General features: G+C 49.0%; 1 protein-coding gene across 4 annotated transcripts in view; it reads right to left on the reverse strand.

Annotated features, from left to right (window-relative positions):
* ARHGAP22 (Rho GTPase activating protein 22) overlaps window positions 1-7,831 on the reverse strand; it is a 158,231-nt gene extending 150,400 nt beyond the window's left edge. For 2 of the 4 annotated variants that reach the window (XM_024253375.3, XM_024253373.3), the window contains exon 1: window positions 7,348-7,739. In XM_024253375.3, coding sequence (XP_024109143.2) covers window positions 7,348-7,381 — 34 coding nt within the window. In that variant the 5' untranslated portion in view covers window positions 7,382-7,739. Of the gene's footprint in view, window positions 1-7,347 lie in introns of all 4 variants that reach the window. The other 2 variants (XM_024253374.3, XM_024253378.3) reach the window with 2 other exon arrangements.
* Between the last annotated feature and the right edge of the window lie 4,792 nt (window positions 7,832-12,623).

Below are 12,623 nucleotides of genomic sequence, written 5' to 3' on the forward strand. Positions count from 1 at the left end.
GAAACTGTAGCTTAGCAGTGGGTGTGGAGAGGCAGTGGGAGGTCATGGAGGATGCACAGGATTCCGAGTCCCGCGGCCCTTTAACTTCTTAGAGCCTCAGGTTTCTATCTATAAATGGGGGCCAGATACGGATCCTGCTGCTTCCTAGACTGTGGTGAGGATGAAATGAATGGGCAATTTTCTTTGAGAGCAGTGAAGTGCTGAGTGAACAGTGTTGGCCCTGCTTCTTGCTCCCGCAGGCTGTGCCCCTTGGAAGCCTCTCTCCTCTCTTCTGGACTTTGTTCAGGGGGCTGATGGCCCAGGACCCCAGGTGCTTGCTGTTTCTTCTCTGTTCAGATAAGCAGGCCATTCACCAAGAGCCTGGATCGGTAAAATCAATATAATTCCATGTCGATTATAAATTTCATTTTCTGCCTGCCTATGAGCCATTAGCTTAGATCAATATATTCTCTGCCCTTGGTTAAGTAATCACCGGGGCTGGTGAGGATTTCAGCAGAGTTAGGGCAGGGTCCTGACTGCCTTGCTTCCTTGGATAGTGGAGTCCAAGGTGGCCTTCTGGCCCACGCCTAACTTAGTTCAGGCCTGTCTTGCAAATAAATCATTTATCCCCACCTTCAAACAATAAGGTCATGGCCAGTTCTCCAGCTGTCTGGGTCTACAAGGCCAGCTTGGAGCTGCTCCAGCCCAGCACCTAGCAGCACTGTGGGTTCTGAGTGTCTAAGAGCACTGGTCAGGTGGGGGCACTTATGGATGTCTAACATCTTCCATGGGAAGAGAAACTCTGTTTTCCCATCAGTTAGTCGGAGTTATCTGGGAAGAAGAAGAACATGAAAGTTGGTGGGGGAAGAGGCTTGAGTTCGCAGCGCCCCTCTTCTGGGTACAAACAGCCACCTTCATCTCCCGGCATGAACCTCAGGCAGCAACAGATGGACTGGTGGCCTAAGGGCTGGGTGGAGGGTGGAGGGTGGTGGCTGGGAGTGTTTGTTCTCAGCTTGTGGTGCTGAAACACTCTGGTACTTACAAACTCTGCAGGGTGGGGAGGTGCCAGCTGCTGCCCAGCACACAGCTGGCACTGGGGGAAGAGTGTCTGGAAGCAGAGGAACCCAGCTCTCCATAGATCTGCTTCAACAAAGGCCCCTGTGTCTCCCTCTCCTTCTCTGCAGGTGGCAGATGGGAAACACAATTGCTCCCACCAGCATTTATCCTCTCTCCCTGCCCTCAGGGCCACTCCCTGCACACCTGCTGCCCCCACTGCAGCCTGAATCATCGACTAAGGCTCCAGCCAGGCACGCCACTCCATTGTCTAAAACCCTGCCTGGATGTGGGACAGGCTCATTCCCTCACATCACCTTGTCCTCCCACTGCCTTCCTGCATTGCAGCCACTGCAGGGGCACACCGCTTGCCCCAGGTTGCCACCTCTGGGCCTTAGTACAGAGGCTTTCACAACCTGGGGCAGCTTTCCTCTCTTGCTGCCTGGCTCCAAGCCTGGCATGTAAATATGAAGGCATGCACTATATGTTCAGAAGTCTTTGGGTTCTGGATCCCAGCAGTACCCCTTCCTGGTTGGGTACCCTTCCTGGCTGGCAAGTTCTTTATCCTTTCTGGGACTCAATTTCCTTATCTGAAAAATGGGGCAATAGTGGTCTTTTTCTCAATGGGAATCTTTTGAGGATGAAGGGAGATAATGCATGTGCCTGCACATGATAGGTGCAATAGGACTTCAAGCAGAAAGTTCCAACAGGGCTCCAAGCCACACGGGATGTGGCATTCTAAAGTGAGGGACAAACCAGGAAGTATGCTTTCAAAGAGGTAGGTCAAAGCCAGCTACCATGGACCTGGAAATGTTGACCTAGTCTTATATGTTGCAAACAAAAGTGACCCTGGGGCACCTCTATCCAGGCATGCCCAGAGTTAACCCAGGGACTGCCAGGTGGGGACATTGGAGGACACAAGTAAAGTCATTTTGTGTGTTGTGCTTGCTTGACAGCATGTCCCATGAGCTCAACAGGCATTAGTGTGGTTGTTGTGATTATTAAGCACTTGATAAGTGCATGAAGAGTTAAATCAGTGTCTGACTCCTCATGCGAGCAGGGAGTGGAAGCTATCTGAGCCTGCAGTGTTTGGAATAGCCAATCTTTTTTCCCGGAAATATGGGAGTTGAAGTAAAATAGCCGCCAGATCTGGGATTCCTCAACATCACCAGGTGGCAGGGGCCAGGCCCATCTGAGCCCACCACACACCTTTGCATCCATGGCCAACACCTGGCACCCCTGGTGAGGGCTAACTCCACAGGGTGCCCACTGCTCTGTGTCCTGTCAATTCCCCTCCCCTTTCCCACTAGCCTGCTGCTTGGCCAGGCTGACTTTCAGGGGAACAAATCTGGGACAGGCCAGGACAGAGTGGGTGGCCTGTCTCCACCTTTCATTTTGGCCCCTGCACCTAGTGATAGCATTGTGCATACCTGCCATGGAGACAGGTGCTTGTGAGGGTTGGACAGGATCTGACAACTTTGTATTGCTGGCATCGCTGGGGGCATGTGCTGCTCAGTGACACGTCAGCCTCCATCTGCCTCTGCGCAGCACTAGATTTGGGAGGGAGGCTTCTCAGACCTCAGAGTCTTGTGTTTAAGGGGCTTCTGCTCTTATTAGTGGTGCAGTTTTGAGCATTTTACTTATATTATTCTGCCTCTGTTTTCTCCCTTGTCTCACAGAGTTGGTGTAAAGATTAAAATAGGACATTTGCATGTAACGGAAGGTCCAGCTTGCATCTGGCACATTCTAAACACTCAACAGAGATTCTCTCACTTTCCTTCCTTCCTTAAAGAGGAAAGTGGAAGGACTGTTTGTGGCCTTTAATGTATTAATAGTGGAAAGTCATATCCTTGATTGCATTTATATAAAATTGAAGAATAGGTAATATCACTGTAGGGTGCTAGAAATCAGAGAAGTGTCACTCTGGTTGGGAGAAGAGTCAGGGTGACTGGGAAGACACAGGAGAAAACTTTCCAGGCTTAAGGAAAATGCTTTATATCTTGATCTTCAGGCTGGTCACTGAGAGAACACTTAAGATTCGTGCATTTTACTCTGTAAATTATGCCTCAATAAGAAAATGTTAAAAATTTTAGAAATAAACAATGAAAATCCTAGAAGAGTATTAAAAAAAAAATCAGGCTGCAATGTGATTTGAGGCCACTCTTGTTCAAAGATCCCCAAATTGGAAACTTTTATTTCCTTGAATCAGGTTCCCCAGGGTTTGTCCTGGACCCTTTGCTGATCTGAGGGCCTCTGTAACTTCATTTCACTTCTGAGCAAATTTTTAGAAGGGACTGACAAGAGACAGCTTGGTTCTGTCCATGGGGTGGAGTACCTGGCTAGCGGCAGAGGATGTCCAGGCTTGGGCACCTCTGCTGTCACGGAAGGTATCAGCTACAAACAGTGGTGCCAGGGCCTGACCTGGAAGTAGAGACTGCTGGGTGAGTTCCCTTTGGCCCTCCTTCTCCAGAGCAGGTTCTTCTGAGGCCTCCAGTCCCTGGCTAAGCTCCAGCCTACATCCTGGATGCACCCCTCCATGAGCGGTTCTAATACGCCCCTTCCTCAGCATACCTCACTGACCATTCTACTAGACCTCTGTTCTCTCTCTGAATCAGGCAAAGTCAGATGCTGTGTCACCTATTAGGTGACTGCTCCTTAGCTGCTTCACTCTCAGGGCCATGAAGGTGGTGAGAGCTCTCACAGGGAGCCATCATGGTACCTGACAAGCCTGGGCAGGGGCATCATGGCATCGCCAAGGGCACATCTTGGGAACCACAACATTCATAACTAAGCAATCTGAGGAGGCCTGCTAACCCTATGAGTGTCCCTGAAGGGCAGAATCTTCCAGGGCTCTGAAGGATCCCCCAGTCTGAGCAGGTATGAGGTCAGTTGACCTCTGGGCAGTGATTCCCTAACCACTTTTCAAGTAGTCCTGCAGCCTTGGGACAAAACCCAGGAGTGTCCTATCCCTTTACTTCCATTCCCCACCCCACAGAGGCAGCCACTTTCAACCTTTGTCATTGGTTCTTTTGGTATTACTTCTATGTTTCCAGATAGTATTTATTTATTACCATTTCTTGATTTTTTCCTTTTAAGTGTTATCTATTAACTTCTTACTATAAAAGATGGAGATTTTGTTTCTTTTACACCCTTTTCCCCACCATCCATAAGCACCCACTCCACCCTCCCAATTAGTTATATTATAATTTTGGTTAGATTAACAACAGAATTTCCATTATTAGCACCATTTAATTGCTAGTCCCACTTGAGGTATGTTGTATATGATAATAATTTTTCTTTCATGAATCACTTCTGTTTTCTGTGGAGTTCATAATTGCCTTACTTTTTTATTTGCTTAGTTTTCTGCTAGGTATCAATAATCCAACCTTAAACATTCTGTGAGTTGTCTAGATCTAATCTCCATGTGTTTAGATGCACCTTCTTAAAAATATCATTGCATTTTATCACTGAAAGAACTTACAGCTCTCATGGAGATGTACAGGGCCAGGTGCAGTGGTCTTCAGATAGTGTTGGGTTAGGGAGAAGGCAGAGGCCTTAGCATTGGACAGACAAATTTACATCCCACATTTATTGGCTGGGCAACCATGATTCTTCTACATCTGTCAAAATGGTAACAATGATATCATATTATAGTGTAGTCATGAGAATTAAATGAGGTACAACAAAAGTGTCTGGAGCATGGGTGCACAATAAATGTTGTTTTACTTTCTTGTGGGACAATCACAAGAATAAGGCCATTGAAGGTACTTCATCACACTAATAGAGCTTTCTCTCCCCACCCTCAAAGTATTGTCCAGGCTCTGAACATTCATCAAGACTCCTGAGACATTGACACTCCTGCTACAGGAGATGGTTAAAGCTCCTATAACTTTGCCCATCAGTCTGATGATTTCCTTTAAAAGAAGGAGCCTCCTTAATAGCAACAACAATTTTATTTTGAAATATTGCAAAGACAGAAATTCTAAAAGGAAAATATATACAAGTTAAAAACAAGTAAATCTAGAAAAAAAACCACTCTAATATAAAAATAAAGGGCAAGCAACAAATTGGGAAAATATTTGCAACATATGAGTCAGTGAAAGGTGAGGCCAAATTTCCTAAGTACTGGGCCAGCTTGGGTAGAGACAATGCTCCAGCCACCCAGGCAAATGCTTTCTCCTCTATCCAGCTATTCATCCACTCATTCAAAAAACACAAGTTGAGTGTCCACCAGGTACCTGGCATTGGGGGTATAATGATGCCCCCGAACAGAAATGGTTCCTGCTCTCATGGAGCTCATGGAGCAACGCAAGTGACAGATATTCACCAATCAGTCACACTCAGGAGTATACAACTGCAACCTATGGTAAATACCATAAAGAAAAGGAGAGATGGAGCAGAGGATCCAGCCTAGACTGGGGTGTGTGGGAAGACTTCCCTGGCTGGCAACACTTGAACTATACTATAACTGGAGGGTGAATAAGAGTTAAGATGTGTGTATATGTTTGCATGCATGAATGCATGTGCACACACATACATGCATGAATGTGCACACATGTGAATGTGGGAGGTATTTCAGGGGAAAGAAGGTTGTGCAAAAGCCCCATGGTGGAAGGCTTATGGAACACTGAGGACTGGAAGAGGGCTGTATGGCTGGCCTATATGCACTAGATGCCAGTAGCACCCCTCAGCTGGAATAACCAAAAATACTCCAAACAATGCCAAATGTTCCCTAGGGGGGCAAATTGCTTCTGGTTGAGAACCATTGACTTAAAACAAACATTTATGAGAAATCTTGGATTTCAAAGACAGGCTGCCTGTAAGCCCCTTTGCTGAAGCACTGGTCTCTTACTAGTACTGTCCAATAGAAATATAAAAAATATAATATGAGTCACATATGTACTTGTAAATGTTCTAGTAGCTATAGTAAAAGAATGTAAAACAGGTAAAATTAATTTTAATAATAGATTTTATTTAACCCAATATATCCAAAATATTGTCATTTCAGTAAAATAATTATTAATGAGATATTGTACATTCTTTTTTTGTACGAAATCATCAAAATTTGGTGTGTCTTTTTCTCAATTTGGACTAGTGACATGCCAAGTGCTTAATAGCCACATGTGGCCAGTGGCCAGCTTATTACACAGGAGTGGGAGGGTGGAACTAAGCTCTTGCAGAGGCATCTGGCCTGTCCTATCCCTTGGGTCATCACCAGACTTGCCCCCTCCTCAGCAAAGCCATGCAAGGTCCTCCTTTGCCCATTGGGGTACACAGGGTTCAGCCCATCTGAAAGCACCCCACGGCTGTGGAACACACTGGAAGGCCGGTCCCATACAGGAAAATCATCCAAGTGCTTGCAGTGTGCTAATAAGACGGGTGTGTTCCCTGTGAATCCACAGGAGACTGGAGGCCCCCAGCTGCAAACACCTGGTAAGACACAAACTGTTTCCAAGCTCCCAGGCAAATGCTCCATCCACCTCCAAAGACCCATCCTCCACTTCATTGTTTACAAAAGGAGCTCAGCCCTCCCAGATACTGGCCACCTGAAAAGACATTCTATTTTTGTAAAAGACAGATGTTCTCATTCAAAATGACACTTTCCGTGGCTAAGAAGTTGTTGTCCGTGGAGATGCTGTCTCTAGCCTCATACAGTGGCCAAGTCTTCAGGTCACTGTGCTGGGTCGCTGGCTGGACACAGGCTGGCTAGCCCAGTCCTGGACTCTCCTGACCCCCATCTCTTGCTGGTTTGAGTCTGCTCCCCCATCCACCCATCCTGCCCCCAGACCCTGCAGCTTTCTGGGTGTTCTCCTGGCAAGAAAGCCTGCCTGGCCCTGGCCTGCTTGAGGAAATACTGTCTGCAGAGCAGCAGGAATGAAGACCCTCGCTTGCACCCAGCTGTCTCTAGAAGCCAGGGCATTGCCTTCCCTGGTAAGGGGTGCTTCTGTGTTGGCCACAGGGCAAATCTTGGGCATTTCCTTTTTAGTGAAGAAGCAAAGTTTCCTTAAAGTTGCCACCAGGTCACCTGGAGCGACCGAAGGCCTCTGTAAAATGTGGAATATGGGGCGAAGTGTGCACACCCACTGGGGCACTAAGCCGGCCACCGCCCTTTTACAACTTCAGGTCGCGTCCCCACCCAGCCCAGGAGTTTCACGAGGAAGGGCACTTCCTCGGGAGGATGCTCACTATTCAGCGGCAATGGTCCCAGAACGCCCGCCCCATGTGACACACGGCGTGACAGCTGGCCAAGTGTCCGCGCACGTTTGCCAAGAGGCACATTCGGTGCCCAGAGAAACCCCAGAAAGTTGGACTTACCCCTCCTGGCCTGCCTGATCTTTGGGCTCAGCATGTTCTTGCAGCCGTCCGGCCAGCCCCGCGGGGCCGTTCATGCTGTCATCCACTTGCTTTTGCTCGTCCTCGCGCCCAGTCGCCCCTCATGCCCTGCTCGCTCGGGGACCCGTGGCCGCTGGCGTCACCCGTCAGGCTCCCTCGGCTACCTCTCCCGGCTCCGGACGGTCTGCTCGCCTTGGACTACCTAAACCTCGATGCATTATTTATCCATCGCAGAATTAATTCCCATCCAAGCGGACCATTAAAGCCTCAGTAATCACTGCTGATCAATCACTGGACCAGGGCGGGGCAGTCCCTCCGCCTGGCCTGGGCGCACGCGTGGCTGTCCAAGCTGAGCGCGGGGGCGGGGCGGGGCCGAGAGGGGCGGGGCCACCCAGAGACGCCGGGCGCGGTCCTGGCCCGGGAGAGGGTACTGGGGTTCCGGCCATCCTCTGCTGAGGCTGGAGGAAATTCGCCGTTCAGCTGCCGCCAGGGAGCCGCACTCCCTGCCAAGCCCGGGTGGGAGAACGCTTTGGTGAGAAGGTAGCCGAGACCCCCCCAGGGCCCAGCCCGCGGGGACCCGCTTATGAGCTCACTGTTTTACGTGTTGAAAGTCAGGTGTGTCTGGGAAGGAGCAAGCAGCCCAGCAATGTAAACTCCTCAGGAGACTCCCAACAGGAAGATGCCTGTTAGGGATACTATTTGTGCCTCTTTAGTAAGGTGACAGGAATAAGAGGGCAGGAAGCACTTAACTCAGGGCTCTTCATAGGAAGATCTGAATTGAATAGTGAATCTCTGCTAATTGCCATGTTTCTGTTTGATGCTGGCATAATTTTAAAGGGTGCATACTGGGGCTTTGTGAGGAGGGGAATCCAGCCTCAAGATGCTAAAAATTACCCACGGAATGCAATCATAAAAATAGCTATCATTTATTAGGCACCTACTATGTGTCAGGCACTGAGGCTGGTGCTTTACATTCAATATCTCATTTAACTCTCAAACTCCTGAAGCAGGTGCTATATATATAGCGTTTCAAATCTGGAAAATAAGGCACAGCAAGGTTGAATCACCTGCCCAAAGTCATACAGTACCGAGCGGCAGGGCGGGCACCAGAACCCAGGGCTGTGTCTACAGCTCCTGCTGCTCTGTGATGCCAGCCTCTCCACCCTATTCCCATCACTGCATGGTAACAGCTCCTGGCTTGAGCCCCCGATGAACTTGCTGAATGGTGACCTGCTTCTGTGCCCCTGATAATCACTCCATGTATCCTCTTAGGCATCTGAGCTTGGGTCTGGCTATTTTGGCCTGAGAACTGTGTGACCCTTTCAGTAGCTTGTAAAGAGGGATTTGAACAATGCCCTCCCCTGCTCAGATGGCCATGGCCTCCATCTGACCCTCCACACTCCCTCGAGTGCCCCATGTCCACAGATCCCCAAGTGTCCTATTGGTATGTAATCAACTTTAGCAGCTGTAGAGGGAGAGAGCCCACCAGGAGATCACTGTGGCAGTCCTCCCTAGGGAAGAGTGTGCCCTATGGAGAGGGGAGGACTGCGGAGTAAGAAGAAAGACTCACCAGGATGTGGTGAGCCACATGGCCGAGTTGGTGGGAGAAGGTACAGTCCATGGACACAAAGCTCTCTTACTCAGCATCACGTCACTTGTTCTGGCCTTTAGCTGCTCCTCAGAGGGATGAATGAGTACCTTGGCATAACATTCCAGGTTCTTTCATGGTAGCATCCATGGCCTCCTCTCTGACCTATCTCTTGCCGATTCTCTATACAACCATATGCACATACAGCGCCTGCTCCTGTGTGCCCCAGTGACTTTGCACATGCCTTGCTCCTGTGTATTCCTGTTCTTGCATGTGCAGCCCCTGCTCTCGTGTGCCTCTGTGTTTTTGCACATGTAGCTGTGTCTTTGCACGTGTAGCTCCCTCTGTCTGGAATGCCCTTCCTCACATTGCCTTGTCCTTCTTTGGTCAATTCCCCAATGACATTCTCCTGATTCTACCAGCAGAATTAGCCACAAAGCACTTCCCCTGGGCCCTTATCTATGTCCCTGGACTGCCCCTCTTGTACGCCCTCCCTGAGTCCCAGGCTGACTCAGGCCAGAAGCCTCACAGGAAATTCTGGCTTGATGGGCAGATCCAAGAAACACCACTGAATGACAGAACTGACCTCCTTTTCCTTTAAGGCCAGGTACAAGCCCTGGTTGGGACAGGGGCCACCCATGAGGAGTGGGGAGAATATCAAGCTAGAAAACCTCATGTTGACACCAGGGTCACAGGGCAAGTCCTGTGGCCTGTGACAATGTCTTGAGCAATCAGGAAGCCATTTGTGAGTAATGCAGCCTGGACCACTTTATCCAAGTCAGAGGCAAGAAAATGCCCTGAGACTTAGTCTGGGTCCACTCACGCTTGTTTTGGTTAAGAAACCACCCCCAGGCGCTTTTCCTGTGCAGCTGTTTTCCCTGATGATATTAAGTCACTGTGTTCACTCGCCTGCTTTTCTGGGGATCAGAGCTGGAAGTGGACAAAACCACAGGCTCTGGGCTCACACCCCAGAAGTCAGGCTGGGAAAAGGGCAGGAGTTGATTTGGGTTCTGTGTCTGAGAAGGCTGGGGGAATGGGGCAGGTGGGCAAAGTAGCTCTTTTCTCCTCTCCACCCTCAGACTGTGCTCTCAGTATTTCCTGAGATGAAGGGTCCACAGAGGCAGGAATTGGAGCCCCTCCATCCTGAAGTTTACCAGCCCTGATCTGCAGGGCCCTGGGAGCCTCCCACTTCCTCTGGGGTGGCTTGTGGGAGGATGGAGTGGGGACTAGGGCAGGGCAAGGGGATCTGTTGAACATGTGACCTCCTATAAGCTTTTATTTGAAGAACCAGCCCTACTCTTCTCACTTATAAGTGGGACACCAAGACCAAGGAGTGGGAGATACAGGTCTAGCTTAGCAGTGGAGACAGATGCCTCCTTCTCCACTGCCCTGTGCCTGTCTGCACGGTGCTGCCCCTTTCCAGCAGTGGTCCTAGGTCTGCCTTCACCTGGTTTCCTGCCTTGAATCATTCAGTATTTTCTAAGGGCTGTTCAGGGACAGAAGCTGAGCACTGAATGGACAGAAGTCTCTGGAAGGCATCTATTGAAATGCACACCTGTTGGTGGGATGGCTGCCAATCAGCATCAACCGGCCTAGAGCCAGGATACCTTCAAAACAGTAGTTCCTAACCTTGGCTGCACATTAGGGAGCTCTGACAGTGAATTCCTGTGTCCCGCCCCCAGTGGCTCTGATTTAACTAGCCTGGAGTGTTTATTGTCGTTGGGAGTTGTAAATGCTCCTCTAGGGATTCAGCCGGGGTTGAGAACCACGGCTTTAGAAGACAACTGCACATGGGGTGTTTGCTGGCTGCCATCCTAAGGGAGATTCTTCTCAGGGAGAGGCACATCTGCCAATAAATCTCCTGGTCAGAAAGTGGAAAGGGCATCTGTCCCAAGCCCCAACTTGAGACAACTCCACGCAGAGCCACAGGTGCTGTTGGATAGTCTGTGCACTGCGCAAAGGTGTCCAGTAGAGGGAGGTAAGGAGGCTGAATTTGGGCTCCATTGGCAAAGCCCTGCGTTCCAGCATGGGGAGGTGGCGAGGTGGGGAGGTGGGGAGGTGTGCAGCTAGAAGAGGGAGCTTTCCTCTAATTTGCACAAAGGCGACATATAGATAGCAGAGCCCTGCTTCCCCTGTTCCAGAAGCTGCACAGGGGACCAGAGTAAGCCCTTCTGGAGGCAGAGGAGAGAAACAATGCTACTCTGGCTTTGTGATGCCTGCCCAGGGGTCACCAGCACCTGGGTCCCCAGCCTGCCTGCTTAGCGCACTCTCTGTTCCTGCTGCCAGGAGGTCGATCCTTGCATGCCACTTGCATGCCACTCAAGGTCTTCATGGGCAGCTCCCACCCTCATACTTTGGTTTCTCCTTCTGTCTATCCCAGTAGTGGGCTGGACCAGCTGGAGAGTGCCAATGACATAACTGATTGTTAAATTTTCAGGAGTTTTGTAAGCAAGTTGTTTAGCAAAAACATCATTAGAAATTAATGTATATAAACTTATAAGTAAATAAACTATTTAAGACAAAGGTAACAAGCACTAAAAGCTCATAATTTCCAAATCATTTTACTACATTTTATTACTCTTAAGGTAATTGACATCTATTGTTTCTACATAGTGGATAATATATACTGGGTTGCTGCCATGCATCTCTTCTCAACTCTAATGTTCAGTGACATCATGCTGGTAGTTTGAAATTGAATGTTGTGGGACTATTTACACCAAGAAAACCAGCAAGTGCAGTAAATCAGAGCTTAGATGTTTTGTTTTGTTTTGTTTTTCTTCTACAGAGCTGGTTGTTAAGCATTTGTCAGCACACCTCTGGCCCGTTTCCACCACATTCACTCTGTCTGCCCCAGTCACTGTAGACTCCCTGTTCTAGGCAGAGGATGCCAGCTCTCCACCTGAATCTGTTCTCCCCTTCTTCCTGGGAACACACAGATGTTCTACATTTCCAGCATCCTTGTAGTTAGGTGTGACTGCATCCTGGCCATTATACATAAGCAGAAGTGATGTGGTTACTTCTAGGCCTGGCTTCCAGGACTCCTTCTCTTGCTACCCTTCTAAGCTCATTTCCCTTTTCTGGTTGACTGGGATAGGACCGCTTTGGAATTCCCATGTAGAATATGGTAGAATCCCTGCAGTCTGGGGCCCTGAATGACTGCATGGAGCCAAGCCCTCACTGTCAACCCAGAAGCATCTTGAGAGAAAGAGAAATTAACTTATACTGTATTGAGTCATTTCATAGTTGGTCCTCTTCATTACTATAGCCAACATTCTCACTGGATACACACTCCACTCTGCCTGCCCTTTTTTGCCTCTTGAACTTTGATGCATCCCTCTAGATCTTGTTCCAGCACCACCTCCTCGCTCAGTGCTGTATGGTTAGAGTTCGGCACCTTTAACATTTCCCATTTCATCCATGCCCAAGGCCACGGGGACCTTCTACAAGGCCTGTTGCGAGATCTTTAGAGGAGTATGAGTTTTTTCTGCCCCCTCACCCATAATTTAAATATCATCTATATACAAAACCTATCATATGCTGAATTAAAAAAATTCTTCCTAGATTTTTAAATTGGGAAACTGTGTGGGATTCATCAAAGGTGAACTTTTGCGCCACTTTGGTGGCCTTGCCCTGCTTGTACTGTAAGCCTGTCCTTGGTCTTCCTGCCATT

This window comes from Pongo abelii, chromosome 8 (assembly GCF_028885655.2).
Source record: "Pongo abelii isolate AG06213 chromosome 8, NHGRI_mPonAbe1-v2.0_pri, whole genome shotgun sequence".
NCBI classification, from domain to species: Eukaryota; Metazoa; Chordata; class Mammalia; order Primates; family Hominidae; genus Pongo; species Pongo abelii.